Genomic DNA, 12,978 nt, shown 5'->3' on the forward strand with positions numbered 1-12,978 from the left:
AACGTTAGGTTAGTTTTAGTTAATTAAACTTTAACGTACCGTTACTACTACTAACTAACTTAACTTTAAACTTAATTAAGTAACGTAAATTAAACTTATACTCTCTCTCTCTCTCTCTCTCTCTCTCTCTCTCTTCTCTCTCTCTTTCTCTTTCTCTCTAAGTAGAGTTTTAAGTTTCATTTAAAGTCAAAAGTAAAGGTTAAAGTCAAGAAACATTAATACAATTGAACTTTAGATATTTAATCCTAATATCATTTTATAAAAATTTATGTATACACGTGCGTGCGGTATTGATGTAGTATAATATATGTCGATGATACGTGGTATGTGTGTAAGTTTTAAATGAGTTGGTAAAACAGATGATTTTAGAATTCCATTAAGGATTAATTCGATTAGATAATAATTAATTTTTATTTTTTAAATATATAAAATCAGATGTATAAGACGTAATCATTACTGATGTAAGGAGCATTCTATGAAAAGTACCCTAAATAGCATCCAATCGAATACAGTAAAGCGTTCACCCTGGTAGGGCACAAAATCTTCATCATCTTCAACTCGAGGATTAATTCGTGAAGAAATGTTTGTTTGAGCGGAATTTTGTGCCATCGCATAGATATCTTCCTTTATAAAATCCACCACAATTAAGAGACACAATAAATAACCTGTAATTAAGATTTCTTTATTTATAATTTACAATATGAAGAGAATCTTCGTTAATAACCGATTCTTTCATTTATAAATTATCTGTTCAATTTAAAATCAATCTTTGCTTAACATGAATGATTTATCGTGTTTTTATTAAATATCCTTGAAAATAAAAAACTTTTATATATTATATGTATATATATATATATACATATAATATATAAAAGTTTATATATATATATATATATATATGTGCAGGATTAGCAAGTAACACATTATTTGTAACACCGTTACCGTTACAAGTTACTTTTTTCGAATGAATAACAATTATATTTACTATTTTTAAGTAACATTCGTGGTAACGCAGTTATATTTTGAGGGTGATGACAACAATTTCACTAGTTTAAATTAAACTTTTACACAAATATTTATTATTTGTGCAAATAATATTTTATTAGTTTTATTAATGTTTTATTAATATGTAAAATTGGATTTCATTCTTAATATTATTTCTTTATCAAATTGTAAATAAATATAAATATTATAAAACGCGATTTTATATAAGAATCGAGACAAACAAAAAAATTAAATAACTTTTAAATCAATAAAAGAATTATGCTTAAACATAGATATTCAAACGTAATAATAGAAAAACCTAAAATTTGTATTAAATTTCTATTATTTAAAAACTGGGTATTAAATATCCTTAAGTTTTTGCTGGGTCTGTAAGTTTTTCTTTGATGTTAAATTACTTTATTATTCAATGACTTTTTTGTTATTCCTCTTCATTAATGGTTCTCTTGTCAATGTTTAAATATTATTTAATTTATTAGTTTCTAAGAATTTTATATAATTATGTGCCTAATAATAAATTTTTAGTTTCAAGCGTATTGTACATATAATTCGTGTTTTGTAGAATTCACAATTTCAACATACATATTTCCTAGATATGAATCGATAATAGTGACCACATTAATGCTTATCCGCACGGAAACCGCATTTTTCGCGGTCAGCAACCTCTATACAAACAAAATCACCTTCAATTTTTTGTAATTTATAAAAAAAGATTTCAAGAATCAATCAATTTCAAGAATCTTAATGTTGACCTTCGAACCCATTGTTTTATCTTTACATTTACATTTAACTTCCACATTTTTCAGCAAAATTTCGTCTGAGAGAATTTAATTTTTTAATGTAGATTTTTTTTAGCAGCACATTAAAATAATTTCATAACTTATTTAAAAACTTTTCAATCGCGCACCGAAGGTGCAGAGATTTTTTAATTTTTGAATCCGATAAATTTGAAGAGTATAATTATTTCAATTAGGGAATTAGTTGAAATACTGCATTTAGACAAATATTGTCCAATTAATAGCAAGATAGGTCTTTATTATTACATTTCTGTTATCATTTAATAATTTCAGAAAAAAATTGGAAAGAATAGCTTTCTAAAATCTCCTAATATAATATGAATAAGAAGATATATTACTTACTTAATTGGAGCCACATGATCGATAAATCACTACGCAATCTTGTGTTAGGACTTGTAGCCTCTGCGGATAGAACTTTACGAATTAACGTACGTGATTTTCGTGATTTTACTTTATAATGCGCCCGGTGAGCAGACCGGTTGCGATATAACCAGTGTACAGATCAAAACCGGTCAGCATCTGACGATCCAATAGATTATAGAGCCCATCCGCGAGAAAGAGTAGTGGTAACACGCAATAACACGCGAGCGCAGAGAGTCGCGCGGGGAAATCGCACCAACAGGAGGAGGAAACAGTGACTCAGAAGCGAACTTCTCTTGTATATACTAAAATGTATTGTTAACATTTATTGATAACACTGACATATATACATATGTATTATACATATATATTATCATAACTTCTGCGGAATCGTGTAAAAATGAGAAAATGAGATCTCGCGATAAAGGAAATTTTAAATTCTACAATTACATATATAAAAATGAACTGCTAAAATAGAGATTTTTGAAAACAATAAATAATAATAAAAAATTAAGTAATAGATTTAAATATATATATAATAATAATAATAATAACCTGTTGTAACATGAGAATGCAATCGCAATCAAGCTGAGAGTAACCGAGTTTATTTTTTAAATTTCACCCAGATAATTTCTGTGTACTAAGAAATATAATATCAATGTAAAGGAATTAAAAAATATTTATTTACAAATATACATTTAAAAAATACAATGACATCGTTTAATATATTCGCAAAAAAAACATGTATTAACTTGTGAATATTTAAGCTATTAGTTAAACAAGCTGATTACGTGTAAACTAGTTACAGAAAGATAATTGAGAATTAGATAAAGTGAAAATATATTTACTCTCAAATAAATGTAAAAAGTATAATAAATTAATACATAAATGTTTCGACTATGCTAAGTCTTTCTCAGCATACAATTAAGTTAATCAATTAAAAAAAAAAAAAAGAATCAAGATAAAATCATAAAAATAAAATATTAAACCATTATAAATATTTAACTGCTTAATTAAATGTCTAATTAATTTTCAGCGCTGCTCCTTAATGTTCTCCTTTGTATCTATAAAACCAAAGAAAAAGAACGATAACTTATGTATGACGTTAATATTTCTACTAAGAGAGACTTCGGAATACCTAGAATTTTGTATCACTTGGAGAGATTGTTCGATAACATGATCAAGCGTGACGATGTTCAAGTGAATATGGGAAACAACCGCATTGATTTTAAAACAAACAAAAATTCCCGACAATTAAAAATGATATCATGCTTTGTAAGCATATGCAGGATGCGGGAATTATAGACATTAAATATTTATTCGTGATGACACCATCAAATAGATAAATTAACGAAAAATGCTTCATATTGATATCATTTATATTGAAAATGTTTTGTGTACAAATATATCATTATGCGAATATTATCGTCTGACACGTATAAAATTTCCTCGCAATATAGAAAAAGCCAATTACAAACATACGCATGACACTATAAAAAGATTACATAAAGTATTTAAAAAATTATATAAAGGATTATAAAAAAAGTATACAAAATAATAATAAATAAAATAGACGTTAAATGCAAAAAAAAATATAGTAAAAGAATAAAAATAAAACCGATTTAAAAAATACAAATAGTATTAAAAAGTTTTCGTATTATTTATTTTTATTCAATCCCTTATTAATCTTATTGCTTATTATAGTAGTCTATTGCTTTGAAGACTGCCGAGCTGATATCATCCAAGTAATTCGATGTCGCGTACGAACGGTTCAAACGTCTTGCCTGTGCAAACAATCAAATCATTAAGTCTATAGGTAATTATTTAAGGGATGTTTATTTAAGGGATGCTTGCTTTCCAGCAAGAGACACAGGCGATACAAAGTGACATAGTGTTCAACACAGTGTATCATTTTCTAACAACGGTACAACATGATATAAATTTACATTAAAAAGATTGCTTTTTAGCAAACGTACACAGACAACACTATATAAAATAGTGTATGATTTCGTGCTTTCCATCTATGACCTAGTCGACACTGTTCAATTGTGTCGTTTTCACTTCACGATATCAAATTTTTACATTTCGTTATTTTTCTAGGAGTAATATTTTGAGTTTCAAAATTTCATTCGATAATTAATATTTTGATATACGTGTATAAAATCTTTTCCTTTATTTCTATGGTGGTAAAGTAAAAAGACTAAGCACCGTTTCAACTACAAGTCGACTGTATCACACAGTGTATGACTATGTTTCGTTGCTAGAATTAAGAAGTATCAAATACATGGCTATTAATTATTTAAAATAGATAAAAAATTTCAGTGCTATAACAATACAGCAGCCCTTTTAAACAACATTAGCCCTTTTAAATACCATTATATATTCCTGTGTCTCACACTGTGTTTGTGTCTCCTAAATAGAAAACTCCCTAAATAAACATCGAAGCTCACACATGCACATTCATTCATTATTCATAAAAATAATTAACATTATGTGTCTATTCATAATGCGTTAGAATTAAGAATTATTCTATAGAATTAGCGAAATATAAATACGGCATAAGAAATATAAGAATTAATTAATTCTGATCGAAGATTTGCGGGAACATAAATGAAACACATTCATTGATTACGCTCTTATTATTATTATTATTATTATTTTTAGATTTAGTTGCACTGTCAGCCATCCTAAGCTCATTGCTCTTTCATACCCTGCAAACGAGAATGGATTGAAATGAATTAAAACGGATTCAGATTTTCAGAAATATTGATTCACGAATGTTAAAATGAATGCTTTTCAATCCTGAATGCATTTTTATTCATTTATAGAAACTGCATGGAGCAGCCATCTCTCTGCCTTTCTAAATCTAAAAATAATATTAGCTTTTTCTATGCATTGTGAATACTGTTCAATTCAAAATTTTGAATAGGAAATGCAGTTTTTCAATCCAATTGTATCCAACTGAAATCAAAAAAAGTATTCGCTATTTAAAATACGCATTCGGATAGAAAAAAATTTCAATTCATTTTATTCTCGTTTGCTGGGTAGACACTTTAGTATTATTTTTGTTATTAAGTGGTTTTTAGAAAAAAAAAATTAATTTAAATTTCATATACTATACTTAAGATAGTCACATCTCAAAGCATTACTAAAAATATCATAGATTGTTCTATTGTTGATACTAACTATCTATGTAAAACTTAATCGTAATTCTTTTATTGGTTTAAAAATTACATGATTTTTTAATCATATTGATTTTCATGTAAAATCATTTTATAATACTTACTTGCAAATTTGAAGGAAGAAATATTAAGAATTAAATCAAATTTTACATATACTAATAAAATTAAATATTGGTGAAAAAATTCATTTGGGTTCTTACTTGTTAAAAATATTTTAAAGAACATGTTTCATCAAATTTGCAAATAAATACTGTAAATACTATAAAACACGACATAAAAATCAAGGCAAACAAAAACATTTAAAATAATATTTAAACCAAAAATAGAACAATTTATGAAAATTTTATATTTTTAATAATGCTTTAAAATGTGACACACATCTTTAAAGAAAATCGCACTAAAAATTTGTTTAATAAATGTCATGTAAACCAATACCAATAATATTTTGAAAAAAAGTCAAAAAACTTCTCGGTTCAAGATTAACATTTTTTTAAATTTATAAATTAAATTCTCTCTTATCAGGATCTATCCGCTACGATAAAGATGGGTGATAATTATTCAAATTTTGAAAGTGCTTCGAGATCCATATTCAAAAAAAAATAAATAAATAAATATATTTTATTTTACCTTGTTATTTTTCCAAAAATTGTTTTCTCCGAAGACGTTGTCGCAGATAGACCATTGCAAACAAATGTAGTTTATTAAAGATGCGCCGAGAAAAACTGTCATCAACACTTGCAACACATAAATGCCATAGGTCCTGATATGCTGAAGGAAAGATTTACTGACGGAAGTATCCAATAAGCTGGTACTGTTGTCAGGCGATGATGTGGTAGTAACAGTCTGAGGCACATTCGTTACTGGGGCGGCAGGTTGCCCGATCTGATTCACGTTGCTCGAATAGATCGGATAAGTAGGATAGGAATAAGGAAGTTGAGTATTGTTATAATTTGTATTCGGTACCGCCGGTATCGCCGGTGCCGCCTGTGTCGTTGATACCTGTCTGGTCTGTCTGCTCACATATGACATAGTATTTCGCACACATGCAAGAGCAAGTAAACAAATGATCACTGCAGGAAATTCCATTTTTTCTCACTTTGTAGGACCAGAAAAACTTAGAAAAAGCGCTTCAAGATCTACTTGAAAAGAAGAAATAAATAAATACTTAATAATAATTTATTATTATTATTTAATGTTAAATTATAATTGCAGTGCGTTATTTCTTTAATTATTTAATTGTTATCTCTTTAATTATTAATTTAGTTTTATGGAATTTCGTACGTACGAGATATATTGTTCGTTCAACGATCTCGATCGAAGTAATATCGCTCAGCAAGAATTTGGAACTGCAACATGAGAACTGGCCGTTCAGTTCTTATATACTTCTCATTTGTACAAAGCTCTTCCGTACAAATGGGAGGTATTTCCAAAAGCATTCCAGGTTCGTACGTACTTAGGGGTAGTGTGGGATTCAATCTGAACAAATTGGCTTAGTCCGTCCAGATTGCCCGCCCTCATCAACCTTCTTCAGGAGTCCCTTTTAAAGGAGAGATCCGAAATGCTATGTAAGACAGAACTTTAGGGTCCTCCTCGATCAGATCCTTGTGGGGGTTTTCTCCCTGTAGAGCTCCATCCAGGAGGCTCCGTTTTCTCCTTTAGCTGAGGTCTTTAGATACACTAGTCCAAATGGATCAGCTATTCCTGCAGTCTTCTCATTTACCTGACCAAACGTAACTTTACTGATATGTCTTCTATCCATTTGCTCTAATGGTTTCATCTTCGTATCTAAAAAGAAATCTTTGCGCATTCTGTACCTGTGGTTTATCATATTCGTATCTTGTCAGACTGTCCTGTGTCATCGGTATGCCACTATTCTATTCATTGATGTTACCAGATAAATATGGCGTTTACATTAGTCACATTATTCTATACGACAGCGATATGAATAAACTAAATAATATTTTTAATAAATTTCATGCTATAAACATTGTACAATTAAAATAGATGTGGAAAATTAGAAATATTTATCTTTTATACAATATTGATATGTTTTTACACAATTAATTTTAAAATAATTATTTCAAAATAATAGCGAATCCTAGCGGTACATATTTGCAAAATTAAATTTAGAAAAAAATCGTTTAATAATTGATAAAAATATTTCAAAATATTATGTTTAAAACATTTAGCAATATGATTGTACATGAAAGAATTAAATTGATTCATATTGTATATGCGTATACAAAAATTTATAATTATTTCTAAATTATAACATAGAAATATTGTAACATGAAATATTATACACGTATCAACATTTTAAGTAATCAAACGTTTTTAAAATAATTATAAAAAATTTATATCTCAAATTGAATTTTTCTAATCTTTAACAAATATTATTTAGAAATTTTATTCTGACAAAACTGCTGCGTTATGAAAAATCATGCCAACATAATTATTATGAATTCGTGATGAATATATTCACGAAGCGTACTTCTAAAGCGAAAATCTAAATCTATTTCAATCCATTTTCATTTATGAAACATATTCTATCTTTTTGATAATACCTGTTCAATAAATTCATCTTAGATATGTGTCTATTAATAATAATATTTAATGTAAATTTAATTAAAATATTTAATGTTCATTCATGGATCATCATGAAGTATCAATTGCTATACTATCTCTAGATATGGATATTGAACAACTGTATGGATAAGTGAAAAATACCATAAAATTTATTCCCGAATACATTTTTTTTATCATAATTGAATATGTTGTATATACTTTGGAATATGATGCTAATCAATAAAATTTATTTTACAATAAAACTAGATTAATTGTAACTTAACAATATCAGAACGTTTGTTTTGACATTATTTGTGCAATTAATATCATTAGTCTTATCTTATGATATTGCACCGCATTGCTAAACGAATATATATCGACAACTTAATATGTATGTATAAATACAATAAATTAAATTAATATTTATTCCATTTTTTCGAATTATATGAATACACGCACGTACGCCCGCACGCACGCACAAAATATATAATCGTTTATGCATAATTATTGATTTGAAAAATTTTTTATCATTCTTTTTACCATTCGTTTAAACCTGAATATTATATAATCCATTTGAATATTACATAATCTAATATTACATAATCTAATCTAAGCATGAAACGCTGATTTCTGCTGAACACAACCATTAATAAATACATAATCATCATGAATCAATACGCAGTAAAAGCTTAAATGGACATAAGCTGTAAAGATGCATATTACTATTAGAAAAGATGCGGTAAAAGTATCATTAGAAAATTTTTCAGTAAATGAATAGGCCTCATGTTGTGACAGCTAATTTGAAACGTCAATTTTAATATTGATGCATCAGATTGACAGTAAGCTTGCGATACTATTGTAGATGAGAGAAAATCAAGGGAGCTTTCCAACAAGAAACAAAGATGACATAGTGTAACACAATGAATCATTACATCCTTGTTGTTCATCAATGTTCAGTAAAAATTAAATTAATAATTACTGTGTCACATAGTATCGCTCGTTGGAAAGCTCCTCAAGTATTTCATGCAAGAGAATTCCAGATGTATAATACAGAGATGCGCTGTCGCTTATAAATTATTGCGTTATGTGATTAGGATTTGAAAAAAATCCGAGTTTAAAAAACCAACAAATTTTTTTTAAATCCGGATTTTTTGGGTTTTATGCATTTTTATTCTTTATAGTCCACTAATGATTAGCAAGATTCACTATTTAATATAATATAATAGATAATTATATTATGAATTAATTTCAATTTAATTTATTTAATTTAATTTATTACTTAATATAATATACACGCACATTATATCTGTACAAGAAACATTCTATATAAAATCGACCCAATCAGTCTTTGAACCTGATCATTTTTTGAAAAAAAAAAATTTCATCACGTGTGAGGTCTTAAAATGTTCGTTATGCGTAGATTTTTTTATAAATTTGCTCAAAAAAAATAAAATAAAATAAAAATAAGAGGTTTTTAATACATTTTATATTTACAACAATTAATATTTGAAGGATGAAAATTAAAACTAAAAATAAATTAAGAAAGATTTAAATTTTCTAAAAATTGAAAGAAAATTTTGTCATGAGAAAATGTTATTTATAATTATTAATAGATTTTTTAATGAAATTTTTCAAGACAATAGCATTTTTGAGAAATCATAAATTTTATATATTATAATTTAATAAATAATTGAAGAAAAAGTCACACATAGCTTTTAATAATTTCACGCAAGTGTGTCAAAGCAAAAATTTCAATTTTTGTTCGTTTACTTTATGATTTATAGAATAAAAACTATGCCAGTTTGAAATTTTTTAGTTTTGAAAAAATCAAAATTTTTGAAAATTTCTCTAAAAAAACTCGAGTTTCAACGTACGTCGAAAACTTCTATTATTTTTAATGTTCTATCAGCAATCGCCCTTCGTGACAATGATGCAATTTTGACTCCAAACATCGACTTTTCACGGCTTTTTTAAGTGGGGATTTTTTTTAGTGGGTTGAACTCACTTCATCAAACTCTATATTTGATTAAAGATAGATCTTTACACAATTTTATTACAAAAATGTTGTTGTATAAAAGTACATTTGAATTTTTAACGAGTATTTACATTCTGTACATATGAAAATAAATTTCTCACTACATTTCATAACTTATATATCGACAAATCACAACTGGATTATTGTTAACTTATAATCAGTCTTCCTGCACTTGTAAACGTAGCTGTTCGATCTCATCCTCGCTGCTCACAGAGCAATTTAAAATATTCATCTTTTTCTTTTTAGTATATTTCGTATTCTTATCAAAACAGAGACGTTTTCGTCTGTTTTGTTCCAATTTCCTTTCCATTTTATCTAATAACAAATCATTATGGAGTATGCTTGGTTCTACGTCTTCCGCAACGCAAAACGAATCCTAAAATCATAAGTAAATAAATATTTAAATAGTATTTCATTAAATTTTCGTATATACAAATTGGATCGATTATTCGTACAAGTCGAAGGTAAAGTTAATACGTTAATATACGCACATAAAGGTACGAGTTTTGAATTTGCGACGAAAGATCTTGCTGCGAATAGATCTCTGTATTTAGACCAGGTGATCGTGGTTCCCTAAAATGAAAAGCGCCTGGTTTCTTTATCGGGCTCTTAACAGTCTGCAGATAATGCGCATGCATATCGACTTGTTCCTGTGAGAATTGTGTATAGCTCACAAAATCCTCAAAATCCTCGTTATCTGTAACGATCTCGTCCGAACTAACATCAGAGTCTACTTCAACTTCGTCATCTATAAACTCGTTTTTGACGTTGTTTTTACCGTTAAGCCTATGCTTGCTTTTCTTTGCGACTTTTTCATTCAAAGGAAAAATTCGCTTTGGCGTATCAGAGTTAGATTTTAAAATATTTTTTTCTGCTGTACTATTCACATATTTATCAGGCGCTTTGAAGAAACTTAAATTTATCACATTCGAATCCTGCTGGGCTTTGTTTCGTTTTAAAGATAATTTTGAATGTCTATCATTTTTTGGTGTTGATATATCACATGGTTTAAGATTTTTCAAGATATTATCAAAATAACTGTTTTTCACTTTCAAGGTTTTTGATGTATCTTTAAAACAGCCATTTCTAATTACTGAGTTTCTCGATGTACTAGGCGTGTATCTAATATCGTCTTTCAAATTTTTCGATGAGTTGCGAAAGTAACAACTTTCAAGCTCATTAAATTGTTTAGCACTGTCTTCCGTAATCATGAAGTCTTCGTCAGAATCTAGGAAATCAAAATCTTGTTTAATAGTAGTAGATTTAGCAGCGGAATTGCAATGAGTATTTAATAATGTAACATTATCTGTTCTCGAATTTGGATTGCTTTTCCCAGCTTTGATGTCATTTTTAATATTGACTGAAATCCAGCCAGTACTGTCTTTATTAATCGATTCTTCTTTATTTACAGAAGGTTTTGATGTTGCCAAATTTCTTTTCACTCGTGCTATTTCACCAACAGCTTGAGTTATAGATAAGAAACTCTCTTCCGTTTTGGAATTACATATCGATTTATTTTTATTAGAGTTACAATTAATAAATTCGCTTATATCAACATCACTATTAAAATCAGCATCTTGTATTTCATCAATAAAATGTGCAAATTTATTCGACTTAGCAAGTTTCATAGACGCTAATAGATTAGGTTTAACAATATTATCTTCATTATGAAAAGTATTAATGTTAGGCTCATATGACACATTAATTTCTCCTGTATTTTTAGCGAAAATGTTTGAAAGATTTGATTCCGCTTTTTGTAACGCTGTATTATCCTTATTTTCTAAATCGTCTTCTATTGAACTAAATGATTTATTTAATATGTTCTCAAATACATCCTCTTCATTTAAATCGTTTTCGACAGAACTAAATGATTCATTCAATATGTTCTCAAATATAGTAGGTTCCAGGTCTTCTAGTGTATTAGTTGAAAATTCAGTTCTTATGTCAGTTATAATTTCATTGTCCTCTTTCGTATCAGATATAAATACTTTATTTGAATTTATCTCTATATCTGTAATTCGTTGGTTTATACATGAAACTGTTTCATTCGAATCGAAACTTTCATCAAGTATATCTTCAAATCTTATTTCATCGTTGTGAATACTCTTCTCATTTCGGACAGTGCAAAAGTTACCATCATCGATGTTAGTGTAATCATTGTTATGAATAGTCTCATTTTCATTTTTATACTGTATTGATAAATTATTTTCGTAATTTTTACATTGCGTTAAATTATCTTCCGTCAAAAAAGATAAATTAATAACTTTTACATCAGGTACTACGAAACTGAATAAATCTTTAATTGGTTTTGGTGCGGGAATATAAGTTGTATCCATTTTAGAAACAACTTCAGAAGACATTTCTTCTTCCGATTTCTTTACTGTGTATAACGTTAGGAAATCGATTCCCGCGTTGTCATCAGTTAATAGTTTGACATTATTAGGATTTATTGTATTATTATTTTGCATTGTTAACTGAGTAGGAATATTATATGTCTTATCCCGATTCTGTTCATTACATTTATCAGTAAGAAATCTCATCATCAATGACTGACTTGGATTTCCTTTTTTACATAAGTCTGTCCAACAAATTAATAATTTTTTAAGAAATATTAAAAAATAAATCTGCTGTTCTGATAAATATAAAGCAATTGATAACAAAAAGGAGAATTAAAAAATTAATTACCCATAAAACTCACTTTCTTTCTGTTTCATGTTAAATGCTTCCTTTTTTTTATTGATATTTTTTTTCCCTCTTTTATTTTTTTCATTTGGCGTTTTTGGTAATGCTATAATATGCATCTTGTGGCATTCCGGAGTAAACTGATTTGGTATCATTCTAGGATTATTATCGTACAAGGAGGAAAATATGTTGCTTGTGTTTAATATTTTATTATTTAAAGAGTCCTTTCTAGAAAGCGTAGACTTCAAATTCTGCAAAGTTAAATTAGATTTCAGTTAAAGTGCGCGCGCGCACACGCACACACGCACACACGCACGCACGCACGCACGCACGCACGCACACACACACACACACA

General features: G+C 27.9%; 3 protein-coding genes across 3 annotated transcripts in view; all 3 read right to left on the reverse strand.

Moving 5' to 3' along the window:
- Nucleotides 1-2,157, reverse strand: part of LOC105627412 — a 15,805-nt gene extending 13,648 nt beyond the window's left edge. The window contains exons 1-2 of the mRNA XM_012208695.1: nucleotides 2,142-2,157; nucleotides 487-665 (exon numbers count right to left, since the gene is read on the reverse strand). Coding sequence (XP_012064085.1) covers nucleotides 487-665; nucleotides 2,142-2,157 — 195 coding nt within the window. The remainder of the gene's footprint in view (nucleotides 1-486; nucleotides 666-2,141) is intronic.
- Nucleotides 2,158-3,847: 1,690 nt separating this feature from the next.
- On the reverse strand, nucleotides 3,848-6,427 carry LOC105627608. The gene is made up of 2 exons (XM_012208887.1): nucleotides 5,969-6,427; nucleotides 3,848-3,943 (listed from the first exon to the last, which is right to left on the reverse strand). Exons 1-2 carry the CDS (start codon nucleotides 6,425-6,427, stop codon nucleotides 3,848-3,850), a joined length of 555 nt encoding a protein of 184 aa, XP_012064277.1.
- A 3,505-nt stretch (nucleotides 6,428-9,932) lies between these two features.
- The window catches only part of LOC105627609 (Fanconi anemia group M protein), an 8,376-nt gene continuing 5,330 nt past the window's right edge, over nucleotides 9,933-12,978 (reverse strand). The window contains exons 7-10 of the mRNA XM_012208888.1: nucleotides 12,640-12,882; nucleotides 11,825-12,519; nucleotides 10,433-11,761; nucleotides 9,933-10,317 (exon numbers count right to left, since the gene is read on the reverse strand). Of these exons, the coding sequence (XP_012064278.1) occupies nucleotides 10,099-10,317; nucleotides 10,433-11,761; nucleotides 11,825-12,519; nucleotides 12,640-12,882 (2,486 nt within the window). The 3' untranslated portion in view covers nucleotides 9,933-10,098. The remainder of the gene's footprint in view (nucleotides 10,318-10,432; nucleotides 11,762-11,824; nucleotides 12,520-12,639; nucleotides 12,883-12,978) is intronic.

The sequence above is a fragment of the Atta cephalotes genome (genome assembly GCF_000143395.1).
Source record: "Atta cephalotes unplaced genomic scaffold scaffold00009, whole genome shotgun sequence".
NCBI lineage: Eukaryota > Metazoa > Arthropoda > Insecta > Hymenoptera > Formicidae > Atta > Atta cephalotes.